The following is a 22,382-nucleotide window of genomic DNA, read 5'->3' on the forward strand; positions in this document are numbered from 1 at the left end:
TCTGGCTTGAGTGGATAAAATACACAAGACTCATGATAACTACTTTTGAGAGAAAAAGACAGTGAAGGAAAAAGGTACTAGGGAAATTATAATTTGTGATCTTTTCTCAAGAAGAAATTATTACCGTGATGAAAAACAATGTATTGACTTACCTGGAAAATATCTGTCTTGTCTTCAAACAGATTGACAAAATATTTATAGTCAGCATAAGCCCAGAACTTAGAATGATCATAATCTCTAAATGGTCCAGAAATACGAGGTTGGCCACAGTTCCAGGTCAGAAACTCTTCAAGTGTTGCTTCTGTGTAACTACAGGCAGTTTCAAACTGAGGAGCTGCAATGTAAGAGAACCCAGCTTTAAATGTAGAGACTGAACACAGATTCTAAACATTGCTGTTTTTTCAAATGAAGATAATTTCAACCAAAAGATGTTAGCTATCCTTTAACATTAATTGAAAATTAATTTTGTACTTGCTATATAATTAGAACCATTTACAACACTCACAATATTCATGATTAAACATAAAAGTAAAAAACACGGTTTTAGCTTTAAGATTAAAGACTACCCTTACTATAGCCTGAGTCAGTAATCCAGTGCAACACTTCAGATTATCAATTCTCAAAGACCTCTTCTGGGGTCTGTGAGGTCTAAACTATTTTCATAGTAATACTACGACACTACTTGCCTTTTTCACTCTCATTCTCTCATGAGTGTGAGGTGGAGTTTTCCAGAGGCCACATGACATGCGTTGCTGTCACTGCTCTGACGGTTAATGGAATATGTGCTTATGTCCTTGTATTTTAAAATCTCTCAGTTTTCATTTCTAATATGGTAAGTATCACTAGCTATAACCCACATCATCAAATGCTCATTGGGGTACTCAATAATTTTTTAAGAGTAAAGGGATTTTGAGACCAAAAAGTTTGAGAACTCATCTTCAGATTAAAGAAAAAGCAACACCAAAAACCTGTCTTCTGACGATTCTCTGACTTTATACTGCACGTATATTATACACAGCTCCTCAGAATCATTAAGTGGACAATGGCAATTTAAAGTTTGTTCATTTATTCATTAACTCATTTATTTCAGAATCATTTATTAAGTACCTAATTTGTAACTAGCACTGTGCTCAGGCTTGTGAGAACATAAAAGAAATAGATCATACTCTTGAGTTTAGAATATTGAGACACAGAAAAAGCTTTCACTAGAATAGGGAATTTGAGGCATCATAATTAAATGCAAAATTCTGTGCCATAGACACATAGGAAAAAGGCAAAGACCACTAGAGATGAGGGCTGATCAGGAAAAAGCTTACAGAGGTCTATTGTCTGCCCACAGTGCTTTGTTATTATGAGTGTGACTCATTTATACAAGAATTATTTCTCTAAATAGTGATGAAATTAATTTTTTGAGGGCAGCGAGCAGAATATTTTAAGTGTGCATTGGAAAGCTAATATTCAAGAGATCTGATTATGACCTCCTTTGCAAAGCATGAAATCCTTTCCAGCGGGGATGCAGATCTAACGCATGTCAATCAGTTAGGTCCACGCTGGACACATAGCAGATGCTCAGTAAAAGTTAGGCACTATTATTAGTACTTATTATTCATTCATATATTTACTTCGGGCCCCTTAAAAGTTAGCTATATTAATAGCAGGAGGAGAAGGGTATTCAAACTCTTATTTCAACAGCTTTTATATTTTCCCATTTCTGCCTGAACTGCTTAGGATTATCCCCATTATCTTTACCCGTTTCTCACTTTTTCCTAAAACCTCAGAATGGCAGAGAAGTAATAGAAGGGAGGGTGTGTGTCAGAGTCATCTTACTTCATCTACTTCATCAACTGGTCACCTGCTTTGAGAAACAGGAAAACTTTACTAGGGTACATTTATCTAAAAGATAAAAATCTGCATCTTTAAGAACTATTTAAATTTGATAATTTTTGAGACGTACTTAGAATAGTGCCTGGCACACAGTAACCCATCAATATACATAAACTCTTAATATTATCAACATCACCATCAAGAATTTACCATAACGGCTAGGAGGACATCCGAGTTTTTTAATAAACACAAAGCCATGTGGCAAGAAAGCTGCACGGCGCAGGCAAACAGGAGTCATTTCTAAATCATTTCAGTAAGCTCCAGTGTAAGCCTGAAGACAGGACACTGTCTCCTGAGTTTTCACTTCACAGAATTCAATCCTACTGATGCAACTGAACACTGAAGCCATTACTTGAGCCACTGGGCGCTGGGGTGGACTGAGAAGGACTTCTCAGGTAAGGCCAGCTTCACAGGCATGTCTGCACTGCAGCCTCACCAGGGGACTTTGTCTTCTGTCACATCAAGTTCTGTACTTTAAAAAATGAAAATCTAAAAATGCAAAAATTATATGTGAGAACAGTCACTGTCAGGTGAAAATTACAATGAATGGAATGAATGGAAATGATAGACTTTTTCATTTGCATAGTGATTTCAAAATAGAGTCTTTCACTCCTTCCTGGTAGTAGCAGCACCAAAGGTGCTGTTTTCATTCTGTTATCATGACCATGTCTTTCTGGGTGGTACAGCTGTTTTTCTTAGTTTATTCGATGCAACAAAGTTATTCCTTTCTAGTTTTATTATTATTGTTCTTTCGTTTAACAACGAAGTAGCGTAGGCAGCTGCAATTTGCATCCCACTTACTGTGAAAGTGTCAGGTACGAAGCAGCTCAACTGAGTTCGGGATTTGGAAATAGTGTATAAATTGAGTTTGCTTTTAACTCTCGTAAAAGGGAGTGCTAAAATATTTTTTGCACAGCAGGCAAACAAATATTCCTCTATTTTGTTAGATTTCATCATTTCACAAGCAAGGAACACTGCATGGTATGTGGGTACTGGGGAGAACTTTTGATCACTGCTCCATTCCCTATTTACAAATGTTTAGGGTTATTTCTACAATTGCTTGCCAAATTACTGTCAGCTGAGATACAGTATTGCCATTGAGCACATATGCTGGCAAAGGAATTTGATCCAAAATGGTTTCAAAAGAGTTGTGTGATGTCACTATCTGCTTCCTAAAAGAAACTAAGAGATACATTACAAATATGTTCAAATATGCTATTTATTAGTACTATTATTTCCAAGCACTCTAGAAAAATTCTAACCAAGACCTAAAAAAAAATAAGAAATACATGAAACAGAAAGGAAACAGTTATCAATCCTTCTAAGATAATATGCCCATCTTCACAGAAAACCCACAACAACATACTAAAAAATTATGTACACTCATAAGTGGCTGGATAAAAAAATGAACATACAAAAATGAATGGCTTTCATTCATGTACCAATCACAACTAGTTAGAAAAATATAATAGGCAAAAATATTTCCTTCATAACAGATATAAAAAATTTACAATATTTTAAAAAATTTATAGACCTATGATAAACTCCAATCTTTTTACTGAGAGATGAATAAACTCGATAAATGAAAATAACATGTTCTTGTGTAGGAAGATACAGTATTATCACAGAGTAGCTCTTTCCAAATTAATTCACAGTGCTTAGTGAATTTTCACTTAAAATCCCCAAAGGATTTGTTTAATGTGAGCACATTGTTTAATTCTAAAATTCATTAGAGGAATAAAATTCAATAACTAAGAAAATACGGAGAAAGAAGAGCATTAGGGAGGATGAGTCATTGTTTCAAACAGTAAAATATATACCAGTTGCTAAAATAGTTTTTAAAAAGTGTTTAATGGGCCTCAAAACTGATAGCTCAGTACATGGTCCAAAAAACAGAAGCTGGAATATAAAAGAATATATTAATATAATAAAGGTGGTTTCAAAGTCAGTAGGGGAAAAAGGGATTATTCAGTAAATGGTACTAAAATAAGAGGTATTGTTATTTCTAACAACTGTTTAGAAAAAAGTCAGTGAACACCATATATCAAAATAAATACGGAATGGATAAAGAGTAAAATGTAAAAAAGATACAGAAGAAATTTCTAGATAAATAAGAATAAAAATGTTAATGAAATATTATTTAACTATATAAAAATGTAAAAATGTGAAGCAAAATCAAAAGGCAAACAATAAACTGGGAAACACATCAGAAACAAATACAGTATTCTTAATAAAAAAGAAATTTATTTTCAGGTTTCAAAAACCTGAAACCCAAATAAGGAACAAAGAACAACTACCAGAAAAAATACAAGTTCCTAATAAACTTGAACACATGTTCAACATCACCAGCAATCAAAGAAATGCTAATTAAAATCATGAGATACCATTTTTCACCTATCAGCAAGATTTTCTTTTAAAAGATAAATCTCAGTTGGGCAAAGGAGAGGCAAAACAGGCACCCTCGCTCTTTCTGGAAGGAGAATAAATGGAAAGCACTTGGCCATATGGACCAAAGGCCTTTCATGCTGTCACTCCACAAATATCTGAATGTCCATTAGGCGCTCGGTGCATGATGAGCCACCGCCCTGGCCCTCACAGGTGACCTCCTGGAGGGGAAGAGAGACTTTAAACAGTTACTTACTTAAACACAACTAACCATGTGATTATAACTTGGCTAAGCGTTACTGAGAAAGAGAAGGGGCACTGAGGTAACTCGATAGCTTCATGTGATTTGGGGGGTGGGGGAGGGAGATGTGGTCAGGAAAGATTTCCGTGAGAAAATGACATTTGAGCCGAGATCTGAAGGAAGAAGAGGAATTAACTAGGTAGAGCTGGGGTAAGGGGAAACGAGAAGAGAGAGGAGAATGGCTGGCCTGCAGATGGAAAGGCCCTGAAGTAAGAAGCAGTAAACCTCCGGAATCACAAAAACTGAAATGAATGCTCGTTTGGCCTGCACTGAGGGAGAGGGATTAAGCTGACAGGCAAACAGAGCTTTCTACACGAGACAAAAACCTGGGTCTTTAGCCTAAGGGTAATGGGAAGCCACTGAAGGGTTTTAAGCAGAGAAACAAGATGAGATTTGTTTTTTAAAAACTGTCTCTGGTTACAGTATGAAGAATGGCCTAGGTGGAGGGGGCGTGCAGAGGGACCAGGGACAAGGCTACTATGGTTGTGTAGGTGAGAGAGACCCCAACTAGAGGATGGCCAGAGAGAAGGAGAGAAGCTAGTGGATACTAGATGTTTAGGGTGTAAGTCACCGGGTCACCAGACACCACTTAGAGAGGCGATGAGAATAACTCAGAGGTCTCTGGTATCAGAAGCTTCATAGATGGTGCGGCTACTGATGATAATGTTCACACCCTTCGACTCCATCGTTCTCCTAGGAATCTATCCCAGGCAAATAATCAGAAACTCGGACAAGATTTATTTTCAAAGATGTTCACTACAGTCTTATTTATAATTTAAAACTTCTAAGCAATCTAAATAATCAAAATAGGAGGATTTTTAACATAAACTATGATATGAACATATAATGGAATATTAGGGAGTCATTTAAAAGTCACATTTAATGTCAGGAGAAGCTGCTCAGAATACGTTATATTAAAAAAAAAAGCAGGCTGTGAAAATTAACACTTTATTTTTAAAATACAAAAAGGCCTGCATGGACATATATCAAAGTGCAACTAGTGGTTATCTCTTGGTAATGGGACCAAGTGTTTTAAAATTTCTCAGATCTTCCCATGTTTTCAATGTTTTCTACAATGAGGAAATCCATACTTTTATTTTTTAATTATTTCTATTTTTAAATAACATTTTTGGAGCATTTACTGTGTGCTAGACACTGTTCTAAATGTTTTATACATGTGAATGCATTTAATCTTGAAAACATTTCTAAGATACAGAAAGGTTGAGTGACTTGCCCAAAGTCACACAGTAAGCCAAAATGTGAACATGAGTTAAGCTCTCTTACGCCACTACCCTACACTGCTTGTGGAAATATTGCATTATACTCAAAGAAATAACTTTTAAAAGAACAAATTATCAAGACAACCCATAGAATAGGAGAAAATATTTGCCCGTCATATAGTGATAAGGGTCCAGGATCCAGAATATATAAAGATCTCTTTCACAAATCAACAACAAAAAGACAAAAAACCCAAAAAATCCCAAACAAAAAACACCTCAATTAGAAAACGGGTGAAGGATTTGAAAAGACATTTCTCCAAAGATATACGAAAGGTCAATGAGCACATGATAAGATGCTCAACATCATTAGTCATTAGGGAAAGGCATATCAAAACTATAATAAGATAACACTTCACACTCACTAGAATGGCTGGAGTAAAAAATGAAGTGCTGGCAAGGATGTAGAGAAACTGGTACCCTCCTACATTGGAGTGGGAATTTAAAATGGTTCAGCTGCCTGGAACCATTGAGCAGTTCCTCAAAAGGTTAAACACAGAGTTACAGTATGACTTAGCAACTCCACTTCTAGGTATAAACTCAAGAGACACAAAAACATACACTGACACAAAAATCTGTACATAGAGGTTCATAGTAGCACTGTTTACAATAGCCAAAAAGTGGAAATACTGTCTGATGTCTCATAAAGTTTTTGTTGAGCAATGGAGAAAAAAAAAGGTGGAAATGTCCATTAACTGATGAATGGATAAACAAAATGTGGTATATCCAGATAGTGGAATATTATTCAGCAATAAAAAGAAATGAAGTACAGATACATGCTACAACATGGATGAATCTGGAAAACATGCTTTGCGAAAGAAGCCAGACACAAAAAGCCACATATTGTATTATTCTATTTGTATGAGGTCCAGAACAGGCAAATCTAGAAAAACATAAAGTAGATCAGCGGTTGCCAGGGGCTGGGGATAAGATGGAATAGACAGTGACTCCTTAAGGGGTACTGGGCTTCCTGATGGGGCAATGAAAATGTTCTGGAATTAGACAGTGGTGATGGTTGCACAACATTGTGACTACATGGAAACCACCGAATTGTATACTTTAAAATGGTGACTTTTATGTAATGTGAATTTTCTATGAATTTCAAAAGAGAACAAATCATCTTTAGTAAAAACTCAGAGCAGTTGCCCACAACTGCAGAGACTTTCTACCTTCTTTTTCTTTTATGCTTAAGTATTAACTTGAAAATGTCAAATTACTGTGCCTCATCTATAAACCAGGATAATAAGAGTGCCATTCTAAGAGGGTCTGAAGCAAATTAAGAGAGTTAGTATGTACAAAACTCAGAGCAGTGCTGGACACAATAGCTCTTGATGACTGCTAGCTCTTAGCGGTAGTGTACTTGGAGTCTAACCAGAATGTGAAAACAACTACAATTCCTGTTTCTCTCCAAATTATTGTCTAAGAGACACTTCAGTGAGTAGAAGATTTATTTGACTAAAATCAAGAGGGAAAAAGCACAGGTTGATTTTGACGTGGCTGCTGCTGGTGTAGTATTTAATTTTAAAATACAAAAAGGTCAACACAAGAGAAAGAAGCTTGGAGAAACTGGAAGTGAAGGTGGGTAATTTTCTAGTTCCTTCTGAGTTTTTAATAGATATTCATAGAGCCACTTCACAGTAATGCTTAAAACACTGTGAATTTCTAGACTCCCAAACTTACTCATATTTAAATAGAAGTTAAACACATGTTCTGAAGCCAGACAACGGTTATGAACTCTTTAAGATTAGAAACAGCACTATTTTTTCCTTTAAATTATTTTTAGAGTTAACAGTAATTGCTTTATCTGACTATAAGGTAAAAAATCAAAATGTTCCAAGTCTTCAGGGAGGAAGAGGGAGCAAACTCTAACGGCTTCTTAAGATGATGAACAAAACAGCTTTACATACGTTTCATGTTTATGCAACGCAATAGAGGTCAGGCAGCTGATAAAGCAGAGATAAAATCACAACCAAGACTGAGCACTATAAATAGTGCCTGAAGCCACAAATAAAAGGACACATTCTACATGAGTCAACAGTGGAAGGGACTATGAGATTAGCATTCGTCTTTTTCAGTCACACAAGAACATATATAACAACACATTAACAAATATTTATTGTCCATCACATTCAATGAACCATGATACATGAACAAATACATTTTACATGAGGCCATAAACTTTAGGTTGTTTAGTCTAAAAAGAAATCTTAACAGAAACTATCCTACAACTTCCAATAAAATTCTCCTATCTGCAAATGGGTCAAAAAGAGGATGAGGAATAAAGGATTCTCTAGAGATAAAGAAACAGAATGTGGGCATGCTACTGAAGAGGCATTCCCGTGATTAAGGCATGCTTCACTTAATGACAGGGATACACCCTGAGAAATCTGTCGTTAGGTGATTTTGTCACTGTGTAAACATCATAGAGTGTACATACACAAACTACACACCTAGGCTGTATGGTCCCAAGCTTACGGGACCGCCATGATACACGCAGCCCGTCGTTGACAGAAACGTTATGCGGCACATGACTGTGCTTGTAGTCCTACCTGTATCAGTGCTTTTCAGTCCCATCCTGAATCGTATCCGCTTGCCAGGAAGGACCTCCGAAAGGTGTTCAGCAGTCCAGTGTTGCGCTGGCCAATCAAAAACCATGTTACAGAAGACTGCGGGTTGTTCTAAAGACATTATAATTTCTTTTGCTTTCTCTGGTGTAAAAGGTTTGACAGGTTCACCTAGGGAGAAAAAAAAATAGAGCAAAGGATAGATAACCATAAGGTAGTTCCAGATAACATGACAAAAAAATAGCTGATATCATTTCTATTATGACAAATTCTGTATAATTACATTGCATTTACACTTCACTTATTACTATTTGGCCTCAAAGAACCATAATTCTTAAATGATTTTTATCCTGTTAAATTTTAAATGTTAGAAAATATTTACAATTTCCAAGAGAGGATTAATAATAATAATAAATAAATAAATGAAGGATTGTATGAGAAATGCTGATGGGAACTACTCCAGAGCAGCCAGAGCTGCAGAGTCAGCAGTGAGTCTCCTGGCTCTAGCACGCGTCTGTGCCGAAAAGACTACGGAATCAATACAGCACTCAATGATGGAGAGATTATTCTTATTCCAAGATTTAAGAAGACAAAAGATGTGCCAGGACGGAGGTCAGTGTTAATCCTCGACTTCAACTGCATCCATCAACAGCACAGGGGATATGTACGAACTAACACTGCGACGTACTGAGTGCTTCAACACATTTCACAGAATCACAGAATGTTAATCCTGGATAGGATAGTAAAGACTAGTTATTTGTTAACTAAAAGAACAAGTAGGTTTCTCTTCAAAGGCATCTTAAGATGAAAGGTTTTTGGTAAAGTCAAAATATGCTTCATACTCTGACCCCCAAAACATATATTTATGATTCTCTAGAACAATCAGCTAAACCCTCTATTTCAGTTACCAAACTTGTAATTACCTTAACTCAAAAGACTAAGAAAAGCTCATAAATAACCCAAATTCTCCCATCATCCAAGTTTCTTCTAAACTTTCTGATGAGAGGAAGAGGGAATGGGGAGGACTCATCGAGGAACTTGAGTAATTTGTACTTGTCTGAATGTAAGGCTTATTTTTAAAGAAAATGAAAATTTAAGTCAATCTGGCCTCCTTTCTCAGACAAGGGCAGAAACTCGGAATCCTTTCCTAAGCACCTGGTGAAAGTGAGCAGACTCTAAGCCTCAGAAGTGGACATCTGAGAACAATGTGTCACCTTCTACAAAGTCAGGGCTCCCAAGCGAGGAGGAGACGAGGGTGGATGCTTAGAGGGAAAGGGCAGGTAGACGGGTTGGGGCCCACGTGGAGTGAGGAAGAGAGAAGGTGCCCTTAGGTCTCCAAGTGCAAGAAGCCCGGAGTTTGTCCCCAAGTGACCTTAAGTGCTGAAGAGCCATGTTAAGGAAAATGGGATGTGACCAGAACAAAATTTTCTAACTTTCCTTGAGATCCCTCCCCCCGCCCCCGCCACTTTTGGCATGTGTGATTAATTCTCATTAAAGGTCTCAACCCAAACCAGCCTATAAACATAAGTACGAGGTCACCTAGACACGGTGTGCCAGATCTTCCTGGACTTGGAGCGCCTGGATTCCGTGTGTGTGGAAACGGACAAGCTGGACTTTTTATTACATATTTTTTAAGTTTAGCTAGACTATGAAAAGCTACGATACATCCATGATAACACTCTGTTGTTTGTGGCATACAAATTAGAACTAACTTTTGGGAAACAACTGAGAAAATGAAGCAGAAATCTCAAGGAACCCATTAACCTAGTAATTCACGTTATGGGAATTTGTTTGTAACAAAATAGTTAATCATAAGCTATATACATACCCACTACCACAATATAAAAACTGAAATATAAACAACTTAACGTCTATAAGTAGAAAAATATTTACTAAACATTGTTCCCACAGTACATTCCCATGGTACATTATATCCATTAATAATAAAAACAAGGGCTATGTGGAAATGTGTGGAAATGTAGGGACTAGGATTGACTCAGAGAACCATTGCAACAGCCAAGCAAGAAGTGTGATAATAAGGCCCTGAACAATAAAGGGTGGCAGAGATGACAGGAATGGAGAAATATTCAAAGAATAATATAAAGACTATTACAACCAAAGAGACAGGGCAGGAGGCAGATGCAGCTATAAGGAAGACTGAGGTTTCCAGACTTTGTGACTTGCCATAAGAGAAAAGTTAGGGGCAACAGCTCATTCTGTTGGGAAGATGAAGAGTTTGGTTTTGAAAACCATCATCATAATACCATATATTTACTTGTATACTGCTTTACTATTTGCCGCGTACTTTCATATATATTAAAATAAGAGTGCTCATCTGATCTTCTAAGAAGCCAGTAAAACACAGCCAGAGAAGGTATCTTATTTCCATTTCCCAAAGGAAGAAGCAGAAGCTCAGACGTCAAAGGTCAACACACCTGTGATGAACTGGAATTATAGCTCAGGTTTCCTGATTCCAAGCCAAGTGCTCTTTCCACTGCACAATCCTGCCTCCAGAGAATTAAAACTGTGGGACTTACACTAACACTAAAAACTCAGGGGAGAGTATAACCTGAAAAGATAATTAGGTTCAGGAAAGCTTTAGATCAATGCATAGATAATAAATGCATGTGTGCTCTTGGGGAGAGAAGAATGTTTTGGTTTGTGCCTATGTGTGTGGGGGGTGGGAGTAGGGCCGTATGTGTTAATACCTGTAATAGGGGTGTATGTGTTAATACCTATAATAGTTACCCAACACCCATTCTCATCCTCTTCACTAACAGAACTTTGGGCAATGGGAGTGGCTGAAAAACTACATTTCCTAGACTCCTTTGCAGATAACAGTGGCCAGAGATGTGTCTGAAGTTGCTGAGTCAGCCTTTTTGCCCGTAACCTCCTCTCCTACACTCTGCCTAGAAAACAGACAGAATGGCTAGCCATCTTGAGAGAGAAAAGTTGTGAAAATTGCAAACCTCAGCCAAAACAATGCAAAGATGTCCATCTTTGTGTCACTGGACCAACACTAGCAAATTTCTACCTCCTGAATCCTTTCACATAAAAAAATTAACTCTTATAGTTAAGACTCTGTTATTAGTTCATAACTTGCGTAACACGTTGCCCTCTGGGGCTATCGTTTTCAGGGACAACCGTATTCTCCCTGTAAAGCGCTCTGTGGCTTAGGCTGGATGAATTACGGCTGGTCTGACCCACAGTGGCATCCTTTCAGTTCTAAGGCAAAATAGTCAGACTTTGAACATTCAGCTTCGAGAACTCTAAAGGGCAGAGAAAAATAGAAGCACCTGCCCTTTTGGGGTGGGGATTTTGTTCTGCTTATCTTAAATTGGAGTGAATAGACCACATGGCTTTGAATTTTCCCAAAACAGCTGTCATATTTGGGTAAGACATGTCTAGGCGCCCTTCCAGAAACAAGTACGTGGGCATTAGTAACACACGAATAGTGTTTTGACAGAATAGCTTCAAAGAAGTCAATAAATATTTTTTCCTCTAACATAAGGTTAAATTAAGGGGAAAAAAAGCATATTTAACGATCTGATCTAAAAGTCCCAGACATCCCAGAGGTTATTTAATAAGAGATTCTAAAAAGTAAAATTTGCTGAGAAAGCACCTGGCCCAGTGATTGGAATATATTAAATGCTCGAACATCTGCTAAATGAATGAAAAGTGCTATAAAGTGTGTGCAGAACAGAGCAAGAGGATGTTCACCATTACAAGAAATTAGCATATTTACAGAATTTCAGGCCTATCAGTGAGATAAAACAATCAGCTGGTTGTGAGATAAAACTAATTTGGTTTCTGATAGCTTAATCAACAATGAACTGGGCAATTAAATTAACAAATTTAAGTGTTACAATTTCCTTTAAAGAAGAATGCAATCGACATTGCATTAATTAAATAGCCTAAGGATGTACCCAGTCATTTCATGGCAGGAATATCTGCAAAGAGTTATAAAAATTCTGAAGTAACTCTGACAGCCTTTAAAGCACAAGGGTATTCTGGTCTAAACTTGCACCCAGCAGCAATTTCTAATCAGATGACTTAGAAACTGCTGAAAAAACAGATGAGTGACCTAGGTGTTGCACAATAGTCTTTTCTCCCTCTAAGTGTGGCACGTTATTCAGAGGATTTATTACAGCTTTGGTTGCAACTAATTCTTCAGAGATAGTGAAACATCATCAAAAAGCAAATTGCCTTTTTCTCAGTAATTTTTTCTTTAATTAAAGCAAAGTACAAGATAGTTTGAAATCTTATTTCTCTGAATTTTCTAGCAATCTGGCTTTAGTCAATTAATATCTGGGTTGGCTTTATATCCAAGATTTAGAATTCAAGGCAAGAATAAGGAAAATTTACCAAGTTTCCAGAATACTCTCCTAATATTGAGAGAATACAACAAAGACAAAGATCATGAAATTGAAATTAACTCACCTCTTATGTCAAGTATAATTTTAAAAGAAATGTTAATAACTATTAAATTTAAATTTAATAGTTTTTAATTCTATTCAAAAACTTTCAGAAGGTGACACAAGAGTAAGTTACAAGTTACAATGTGTCAGAGACTCACCATAGTGACATAGCAGGAATAAAAAACTGGGTCCCGGCAGGGTGAGCTAATTTATTTCTAAATATATACATGTAAGCCTATGATGTTTTCATCACTCTGACAACTATTACATATATATACAAGAAATTTTAATAAAACTTCTGGAATGGTAGATATTAGGATAAAAACCAAGGACCATTCGGGCCACGTCAGAAAAAACACTGATGGAATTATGCAAGTACTACTTAACAAAATGATTGTATTTGTCCTAAAGACCAAATGGTAAACTTAAGCCAAAGATAATTTTTCATTTTATAGTCACTATTTTAAAATGTCAATACAGACTAAGAAAATTCTCCTGAATGTTAACATAGTGCTTAAGTAAAATGATGACTAGTCATAAACCTTGAAATTTCAAGGTCTAGAAGGTGGTGCCATTGAAGAAACCACAAACGGAAGTGTGGAGGCTGTTAGGACACAAAGTTGCCAATACCAATGCCTGGTGTGGTGGTGACACCCAAGCAGGTTCAGGCCGGGGACAAGAGACAGTTACATGCCAAACGGCTACCATCCTCCTGTCCAGCCAACCCAGAAAATTGTCTTCTCCTTCTCACTTTAATCCATTTATGAGCCACAAAATGGCTCACAAATAATACTTACAAGTTCAAAAGTAATACTGGTCCTAAACCTAAAGCAAGGAAAGGTAAATCTATATTTTAAGCGAAGTTAATACTAGAAAGCACAATGTCTTAAAGACTAATGCTCTCTAAAATGCTCCAAAGTATCTTCAAAATTTCAACCAAAATGTAACTACAAAATGTAACATCTAACTTCTCAGCTTCCACTAAGTAAATTTTCCATAATTCAAAATAAAATGGGTATTTCATCAAAGATATTCAACAGCTGAGTCTTGAAGAGAGATATTTGCACACTCATGCGCACAGCAGCACTATTCATAATAGCCAAGAGGTGGAAGCAACCCAAACGTCCGTCGACAGATGGCAGGGTAAACAAAATGTTTATACATACAGGGGAATATTATTCAGCCTTAAAAAGGAATATTCATCTGGCTACAGCATGGATGAACCCTGAGGACATTATGCAAAGCGAAAAAAGCCAGTCACAAAAAGACAAATACTGTATTATTCCATTTATATGAGGTATCTAAAATAGTCAAATTCATAGAAACAGAAGGTAGAATGGCAGTTACCAGGGGCTGAGGGGAAGGAGAAACGGGCAGCTGTTAGCAGGATACAGTTTCAGATATGCAAGGTGAAAAAGTTCTGGAGACCTGTTTCACAACAACGTGAACATACTTAACACTATGAACTGTACTCTTAAAGATGGTGAAAATGATAAGTTTTATGTTTTTAACCAAAATTAAAAATATTCAACAATATAGCTTTTCTGATATCCATCATTATCAAATATAAAGGATTTTAGCTACATTTATGAATTTACGAACTACACAGATGCCCCAGCAGGCGAATTTTTTACTTTTTCAGATTACAGAGGGGCCAGCCCTGTGGCCAAGTGGTTCAGTTTGCATGCTGTACTCCAGAGGCCCAGAGTTTCCCAGGTTTGGATCCTGGGCGTGGACATGGCACCACTCATCAAGCCATGCTGAGGTGGTGTTCCATGTAGCACAAACAGAGGCACTCACAAGTGGAATATACAACTGTGTTCTGGGGGGCTTTGGGGAGAAGAAAAAGAAGAAGAAGGAAGAAGAAGAAGGAAGAAAGAAGAAGGACGAAAGAAGAAGAAAGAAGAGGAGGATTGGCAACAGATGTTAGCTCAGGTGCCAATCTTTAAAAACAAAAAAGATTACCCAGACTTTGGCTTTTCTTTAAACCCCCCTGCCTCCCACTGCCCTTTTTAAAAAAATGAAAACAAGAATGGCATGAAGAGTATGACATCTCCAACTCAAGAGCAGTAAATCCAGTCATCCAGCAGTGTCAGCTCTATATGAAATTCAAATCCCTACAACTCGGGAATGACCTACATCCTTGGGAAGGCCTGGAAGAAGAGCTGCTAAGAATCCATTCTTCTCTTCATCAAGGCATAAACCTGGCTACAACTAAAATGATGAGAGCTCAACAGAAAGAAATATAATAACCTCAGTCTAAAAGACTGAATCGGATTCAAAGAATTGCAATGTTTACTTTCACTGAAATGCTTCAACCAATGTGTGATCCTGGAATTCAGAATTTAAGTTGATTCTTAACAATAAGTAGTTTCATGTTTGTTTGTTTAAGACTATTTTTTAGAGTAGTTTCAGGTTTACAGCAAAATTGAGAGGAAGGTACAGAGATTTCCCATACGTCTCCTCCCCCTACACATGCATAGCTTCCCCCATTACCCACATCATTCACCAGAATGGTACATTTCTTACCAGGATAAACCTAAGCTGATACATCACAACCACCCAAAGTCCACAGTTTACCTTAGGATTCAGTCTTGATGGTGTACATTCCATGGGTTTGGACAAAAGTATGAGGACAAAAGTATAATGCACATTCTATGAGTTTGGCCAGAAGTACAATGACATATATCCATCATTATAATATCATACAGAGTATGTTCACTGCCCTAAAAATCCTCTGTGCCTTGCCTATTCATCTCACATTTGTTTTTAATAATTTTCAAGCTATTACTTCAAATAAGAAATATCACATCCTTGAAGGCAAGCCTGTTACTTTTATGTCCCCAGAACTCAGCACAGTGCTTGGCATAAACTGATGCTAAATAAATAAATGTTTTCTGAATTTACACCACATTTCTAGCGATGAATAAAAATACTAAATTTTATTAAAACTAACCATCTGTGGGGCTGGCCCCGTGGCCGAGTGGTTAAGTTCACGCGCTCCGCTGCAGGCGGCCCAGTGTTTCGTTAGTTCGAATCCTGGGCGCGGACATGGCACTGCTCATCAGACCACGCTGAGGCAGCGTCCCACATGCCACAACTGGAAGAACCCACAACGAAGAATACACAACTATGTACCGGGCGGCTTTGGGGAGAAAAAGGAAAAAATAAAATCTTTAAAAAAAAAAAAAAAACCTAACCATCTGTTTTCTCCACTTTTGCATAATGCGATGTTGAATAGAATCAGAAACAGACTCAAAAGATCGGGACCAGTTCCACAATTTCACGCTCACCTCCACCAGTTCCCTTTCCTGCTCCCCATCACACTATTTATCAGTAATTGACTCCTAATCCCTCTCGCGCCTACAGCAACCACGCCAAAGCTTCCTCTCTCAAACCCCCAGTACCCCTCTCCACTTCCTCACTCTGTGTGGTGCCTTGCTCTGTTTTTCTGAGAAATCTGAAACCCATGATTTCCCTCTTTTTCACTTCAACATTTCTGGTTCACCCTGTTCTTCTTTGGTCTCAAAGGATACACTCTTCCTCCTTTGCACCAGCGTTCTCGGCCACTGCTTCCACTCTAGCAGAACCAGTCTGTCTCCTCACCTCCCTCCCCGCCCTCTGTGCCTTGGGCTTTTCTCCACTCACTTCCACAACCCGGCTTCCCATCACCACAAATGGCCTCTTCCATCAATTCCATAGGCGAACTATACTGAACTCTATGCATTCAAATTACTCTAGGAAGCACAGACCAACTCAATTTGTATTCATGCTTTCTCATCTCAGCCCACAAAGCACTTAATGTGTGTAATATTTGCATCCCATCTAATTGCCTCCTGCCTTGTGGATCTGTCTTATACGACAACTCTTTTTATCTGTCTTCTCCCCAAAACTCTAAGCTATAGTTTATAAGCTATTTTAGGGCAAAGACTATCTTCTACTTCACTGTATGAGAGGGTCTCCTGTTTATAGTGTACATTAAAATATTTTTTGATAATGGAACGGTAATAAGTTTGCTCAAAAATCAACTTTTCTATGACTCCCACAATATTATTCATCACCCTGACCCTTTCACATGCATTTATCTAGTCTATGTACCTTTGTTCACATAACCCTTACCTAATTTAAAGCAAAGCCTTCTCTTCCAGTAGGATTTTGCCCACTTAACTTACTCTGTAATGCTTATAAGCAGTCACTCCAAAGTGGTGTTTCTGGGGAGGATGAAAGTTTAAAATAGGGTTGAACGTTCCACAGATGGAATTCAGAGACCCCTTAAATACAAAAATTTAAAGTCACTTGCAAATATTTGTGTGTGCATGCTGCATTTTTCAGGGGAGCAAATCCATAGTTTCATCAGACTTTTTCCCTCCTTAGGACATCAAGATTAAGAATCACCAGTTCTTCAAAAAGTTAAATATGGAATTATCATATGACCCAGCAATTCCACTCTTAGATATATGCCAACTGAAAACATACGTTAATACAACAACTTATATATGAATGTTCATAGTAGCATTATTCATTGTAGCCAAAAAGTAGAAACAACACAAATGCTCATCAACTGATGAACAGATAAACAAAATGTGGTATATCCACACCATGGAATAATTATTCAGCCATAAAAAGGAATGAAGGATTGACACATGCTACAACATAGATATATTATGCTATGTGAAAGAAGCCAGACAAAAAAGGCCATATATTGTATGATTCCGTTTATAAGAAATGTCCAGAATGGGCACGTCCACAGAAACAGAAAGTAGATAGTGATTGCCAGGGACTGGGGGAAGGGCTAATGGGGTGTGACTACTAGTGGGTAACAGGTTTCTTTCCAGTGTGATGAAAATGAACTGGAATTATAGAAGTGATGGCTGCATAACTTTGTGACCATACTAAAAGCCACTGATTCGTATACTTTAAATGGGCGAATTTATGGTATGCGAATCACATGTGTGTATATATATATATATATATATAAAAAACCTCCTCTTCCCCAGCTGCATGCTTGACATCTCTTTTGCAGCATCTTTCCATACCTAAACTCTACGCATTCACATTAAAACAACAGTGTTCCCAACCACCTCCTTTTCTTAAGGTTCCTAATTTCTCCCACTGGGAAATTCTTCTTTTCTCTCAGGTTCAACATCAGTCAGTCACCAAGGCCAGCACTTTCTATTAATAAAAATAATTACCTTTTTTGAATATCTAATTCCTGCTAGACATTATACTAGATAATCCACAATTATCTTTAATTTTCACAAAAATCTGTGTTTTACAGAGGAGGAAACTGAGGCTAAGGGGGATTAAGTACCTTGCTCTTCAGTCTTTCTCCCTCCAACGTACCCTCCACCCTTCACAGAGTGATCTTCCTAAAACTAAATCTGACCAAGATACTCCCCAAGCTGAAACTCTTCAAAGGCTTCCCACTGTCTTACAGTCCAGATTCCTTAACTTGGTACAAGGTGCCTTGCAGGATCCCACTTCTCATTTCAATTTCTCTCAGTTCCTGGACCATGCCATGCTCTTTCTCCTCTTGCCTCTGGACTTAGTACAGGGTTCCCCTACTCATTCACTCAACAAATATGTATTAAGTGCCCACTATACACCGGCATGGTACTTGCTGCTTGGGCACATGAGGGAAATAAATCAGACATAGGTCCTGCCCTCAAGGTGCATAAGGTCTAATGGAAGAAACAAATAATAAACAAGTAAATACAGAACGTGATAAGTGAAAGGAAGGAAGCAGGATGCAGCACTACACAACATCTAGGGTTAGGATGCAGCGGAAAACCACAACTGTTTTCAATGGGTTGGTTTAGGAAGGTCTCAGGTGGTGACATACTATGAAACCTGAAGATTGACAAGCCAGATATGAGAAAGTAGGTGGGAGGAGGAGGGGGATGAATGGCAAGAGATGCTCTTGGAGACAACAGCAGAGCTCAGACCAAGGACTTTTGTAGGCCATGGTCAGGAGTTTCTAAATTCTGGGTGCAATGGAATTCACTGAAGAATTTCAAGTAAGGGAGTGTCACTTTTTCTTGCTGAATGGAGAAGGGATTGGGGGGACATAAGACAGGAAACAAGAACACACGGCCTGAAGATACAGGAGTGGTTTAGATGAGAAATATGGACATTGTGGACAAGGGTCTGACAGTGAAGGAGGAAAAAAGTGGACAGATTAGATGCAGAATTGACCTGACTTGCAAAGTCATCAGCTGAAAGTGAGAGATGGAGAGAGAGAGTCTGAGGAACTGTCACTGGAGAAAGAAAGTAGGCTTATCAGAGAAATAGGATCATGCTGAGAGAATATTCAAGAGGCTGGCCATTTTCAATTTAGTGTCACCAATTTGTCCAGACTTTTTCCAGCAAAGTTCAACCATACAGGTGCAGGTGCAAAGAGGGTAAAAGTTGGGTTCAGCCAGAGGAAGGGTTCTGCCAGAAAAATAAAAGGCAGAGAGGGACAAGAGAATAGTGCATTGTCAAAGGAGAGATTATAATGATAAACTGACACACACTCTAAACTGGGTAAGGGGGTACAGATGGACAGAAACGGAAGGATTAATGGATTGGAGATACAGATGAAGTTCATGTACCCTGGGGTACAGAACCAAGTGACTTTTGTCAGTAGGAACTTATAATTAGTTTCTTTTGCTTGGAATGGTCATCTCCCGCTCTAGGCAAACATGACTATTTTATCTCCAACCACATCTATCCAGTGCTTTTCTGCTCCCTGTCTTCCCATGACCCCCCAGAGCCACCACCTGAGTTTGTCACTATCTCAGCCAATCATAAAGGCCGACCTCCAACTAGTCCCTCCTAAAAGCATCTATGTTTTCCCCACTGGGCGCGCTCCTCTAGGTGACAGCCTTCACCCACTGTGTACTGTTAGTATTCACGTTAGACACATTGGTCATTCTTTTTCCCTTGCTAAGCCCCTTTACTCAATTGGGAAAAGGCAATGTTATCAACATCCAAAAATCTCTGGATCCCGCGGCAGTATCCAGAACAGTGCCAGGCACGGGGCAATCATTCAATAAATGCCAACGGGGATCCCAGGCTCAAGGGTCTCCAAACCTTACCCGTTCTCTAAAGCAGGATTCCACCGCAACCAAACAAAAGCTCGTAATCGCTGTTTACAAAAGTCCCAGATATCTCTAATTACCCCAAGGGTGAGCTCCAATTTCACAAACTTAATTTTAAGCCACTGTAACATTCAAAACATCCTCCTGCGTGAAACAGAACTGGCAGGAGGAGGGGATATGGGGCCCGGAACGACGATCAAAAATATGGATGCCACAATTTGAGAAAAGACACGTTCACTAGAAAACAAATCATTTTCCTTATAGCTTAAGGCAGGTCCGCAGAGCCACATGAGGGATGCCCAAAGAGCCAGTCGGCACAGGGATGTAGTCACGGTCAGACCTCAGCCTGGCACCTACCTGCCTCCTGGCCAGCTCCAGCTGCAGGGCCCGTATCGGAGGTCGCCCCCGGGCCTGCAGCCATGGCTAGCACAACAAGGGCTCCGCCCGGACCCAAAAGTGGAGTGGGAGTGGGACACGACGAGTGCCCAAACCGCGTTCTGAGGCAGTACCACCGGAAGGACTTTTCCGGGGTCCCCGGGAAGCGCCGCTCACGTGGAGTCACGTGACGGGCTGGGCGGGGCCCCGCAGATTTGTTTTGATTTCCCTGTTGTTGAAACGGAAGCACGTGGTGTAGGCTGTGGCGCCTGTTACCTTCCCCAGAGCTTAGCCTTCCTTTCACTGTAGTCTTTTCTTGGCTTCATTTCTGCTTCTCCTCGTTTTCCAATCAGGCCCTTCCTTTCCACCTTGGCGCTCTTTGCCACCCAACCGTACTGGAGTTTTAGGGGACGGTTTGCTTTTTTTGTGGGGCTCGGGACAGTGGAATGTGGCTCTGCGTTCGCTTGCTCTGCAGCCGCTCTTAACCAGCCCTGGATGCCAGGAGAGCTCACGTTTCTCTTCCACCTCCCTTGCCCTTCTGGCAGTAACATGACTCCATCTGGTTTTCTTGGCTGCCGGAGAATACGAACCTCAGGCAAATGTCTTTTAATTGCGTTCCCCGTGACTCATTTCCCGACCTAGACAAGCCAAATCGCTTGACTTAGGTTTTCAAGGACACTAACCGACACCTGTCAGGCTTCTGGATTTGTATACCAAATAAACAATCGGCTGCTTGAGCAAGAGATCAACAACCCTCACCCTTCTCCTCATTTACTCTTTGATCAAAATCATAATAACTGGAGACGAATCGAGGTCGTTTGGGGGCAGAAATCTTCCAGCCTTAATCAACATATCTTTGTTTGCTCGTCTATTAAGCGACAAGAAAATGGATAGGAAGATATCTATGTCTTTATCCATGTATATACAGATGAATTAAATTGGCTACTTTATTATCTCCTCATTGGGTATGTACGACACAAAAAGAAAGCTGATAAAACTAGGCATTTCTTGCTGTACGTAAAAAACAAGAAATTATTTTCATGCAGCAATCTTCTAGTCCCCCCTACGCCTCAATTTTATCCTATCTCCCCCTATAATTTCTGAAGTTATAAATCCAAGAAAAATAAGAATAAACCCAATATAGAAGCAAGCATTAAGTAGCTTAAGCGACCGGAGGTCTCCGACTTGTTTATTAGGCACATGATGTAAACTTGGGCACTTCCTCCAGCAACCCCGTGTTCCTTGCCCAACCTCCTCTAACACAGCCCTCTCTGGGAGATTCCCGTGCCCCGGGCTCAGCCGCGCTCCTGCCTGCCTTTTCAGATCCTCTCCGTCCTCTCTCCAGGACCCGAGTCCACTCCCTCTCTGGTCTCTTTCCTGACAGCCGGCCGTCCCAGCCCCGCCTCCCCACCTGGGACCGGCTCGCACGGCGCAGGCGCACCAGGCGCGGCCAGGAGGCCGAAGGCGACCCCAGCAGCCTCGGCCCCCGCCTCTTCCGGCCGCTTACGCGCGGGGCTGGTCCGCGGCCGGCCGGACCGCGCCGGCCAGTGGCCCCGCGGGTCGCGCGTCGGCATGGGCTCGGGCTGGAGCAGCGAGGAGGAGCGGCAGCCGCTGCTGGGGCCCGCGCTCGGGCCTGCGCCGGCGGCTGCCTGGAGAAGCCGGGAGGCGGCGGCGGCGGCGCTGCCCGCGGCGGCCCCGGGTCCCGGGCGGGTGTACGGGCGCCGCTGGCTTGTGCTGCTGCTCTTCTCGCTGCTGGGTTTCGCGCAGGGCCTGGTCTGGAACACCTGGGGCCCCATCCAGAACTCGGCGCGCCAGGCCTACGGCTTCTCCAGCTGGGACATCGCGCTCCTCGTGCTGTGGGGGCCCATCGGCTTCCTGCCCTGCTTCGCGTTCATGTGGCTCCTGGACAAGAGAGGTGAGGGGGTCCGGGGAGCGCCGGCCAGCGCTGTCGCTCCTGGGGGAACGGAGTCTGCCGGGTGTCCAGGCCCGCGGGCCGCCTCCCTCGCCTTCGTCTTTGGGATTGTGTGAGGTGACCGAGTGTTGCTGGCATCCCATTCCTGAATAGAAACCCTCCGTCCTTAAAGCGATGAATATGG

General features: G+C 40.1%; 2 protein-coding genes across 11 annotated transcripts in view; one reads left to right on the forward strand and one right to left on the reverse strand.

The window, feature by feature from the left end:
• Nucleotides 1-20,794, reverse strand: part of HSPBAP1 (HSPB1 associated protein 1) — a 72,314-nt gene extending 51,520 nt beyond the window's left edge. For 2 of the 7 annotated variants that reach the window (XM_070508981.1, XM_014829543.3), the window contains exons 1-3: nt 20,269-20,498; nt 8,397-8,582; nt 153-334 (exon numbers count right to left, since the gene is read on the reverse strand). In XM_070508981.1, coding sequence (XP_070365082.1) covers nt 153-334; nt 8,397-8,582; nt 20,269-20,332 — 432 coding nt within the window. In that variant the 5' untranslated portion in view covers nt 20,333-20,498. Of the gene's footprint in view, nt 1-152; nt 335-8,396; nt 8,583-15,785; nt 15,977-20,268; nt 20,499-20,562 lie in introns of those variants that run through there. The other 5 variants (XM_070508980.1, XM_070508982.1, XM_070508983.1 and 2 more) reach the window with 4 other exon arrangements.
• Nucleotides 20,795-21,666: 872 nt separating this feature from the next.
• Nucleotides 21,667-22,382, forward strand: part of SLC49A4 (solute carrier family 49 member 4) — a 105,437-nt gene continuing 104,721 nt past the window's right edge. The window contains exon 1 of one of the 4 annotated variants that reach the window (XM_070508985.1): nt 21,667-22,201. In XM_070508985.1, coding sequence (XP_070365086.1) covers nt 21,859-22,201 — 343 coding nt within the window. In that variant the 5' untranslated portion in view covers nt 21,667-21,858. The remainder of the gene's footprint in view (nt 22,202-22,382) is intronic. The other 3 variants (XM_070508986.1, XM_070508987.1, XM_014829525.3) reach the window with 3 other exon arrangements.

The sequence above is a fragment of the Equus asinus genome, chromosome 5 (genome assembly GCF_041296235.1).
Source record: "Equus asinus isolate D_3611 breed Donkey chromosome 5, EquAss-T2T_v2, whole genome shotgun sequence".
Taxonomy (NCBI): domain Eukaryota; kingdom Metazoa; phylum Chordata; class Mammalia; order Perissodactyla; family Equidae; genus Equus; species Equus asinus.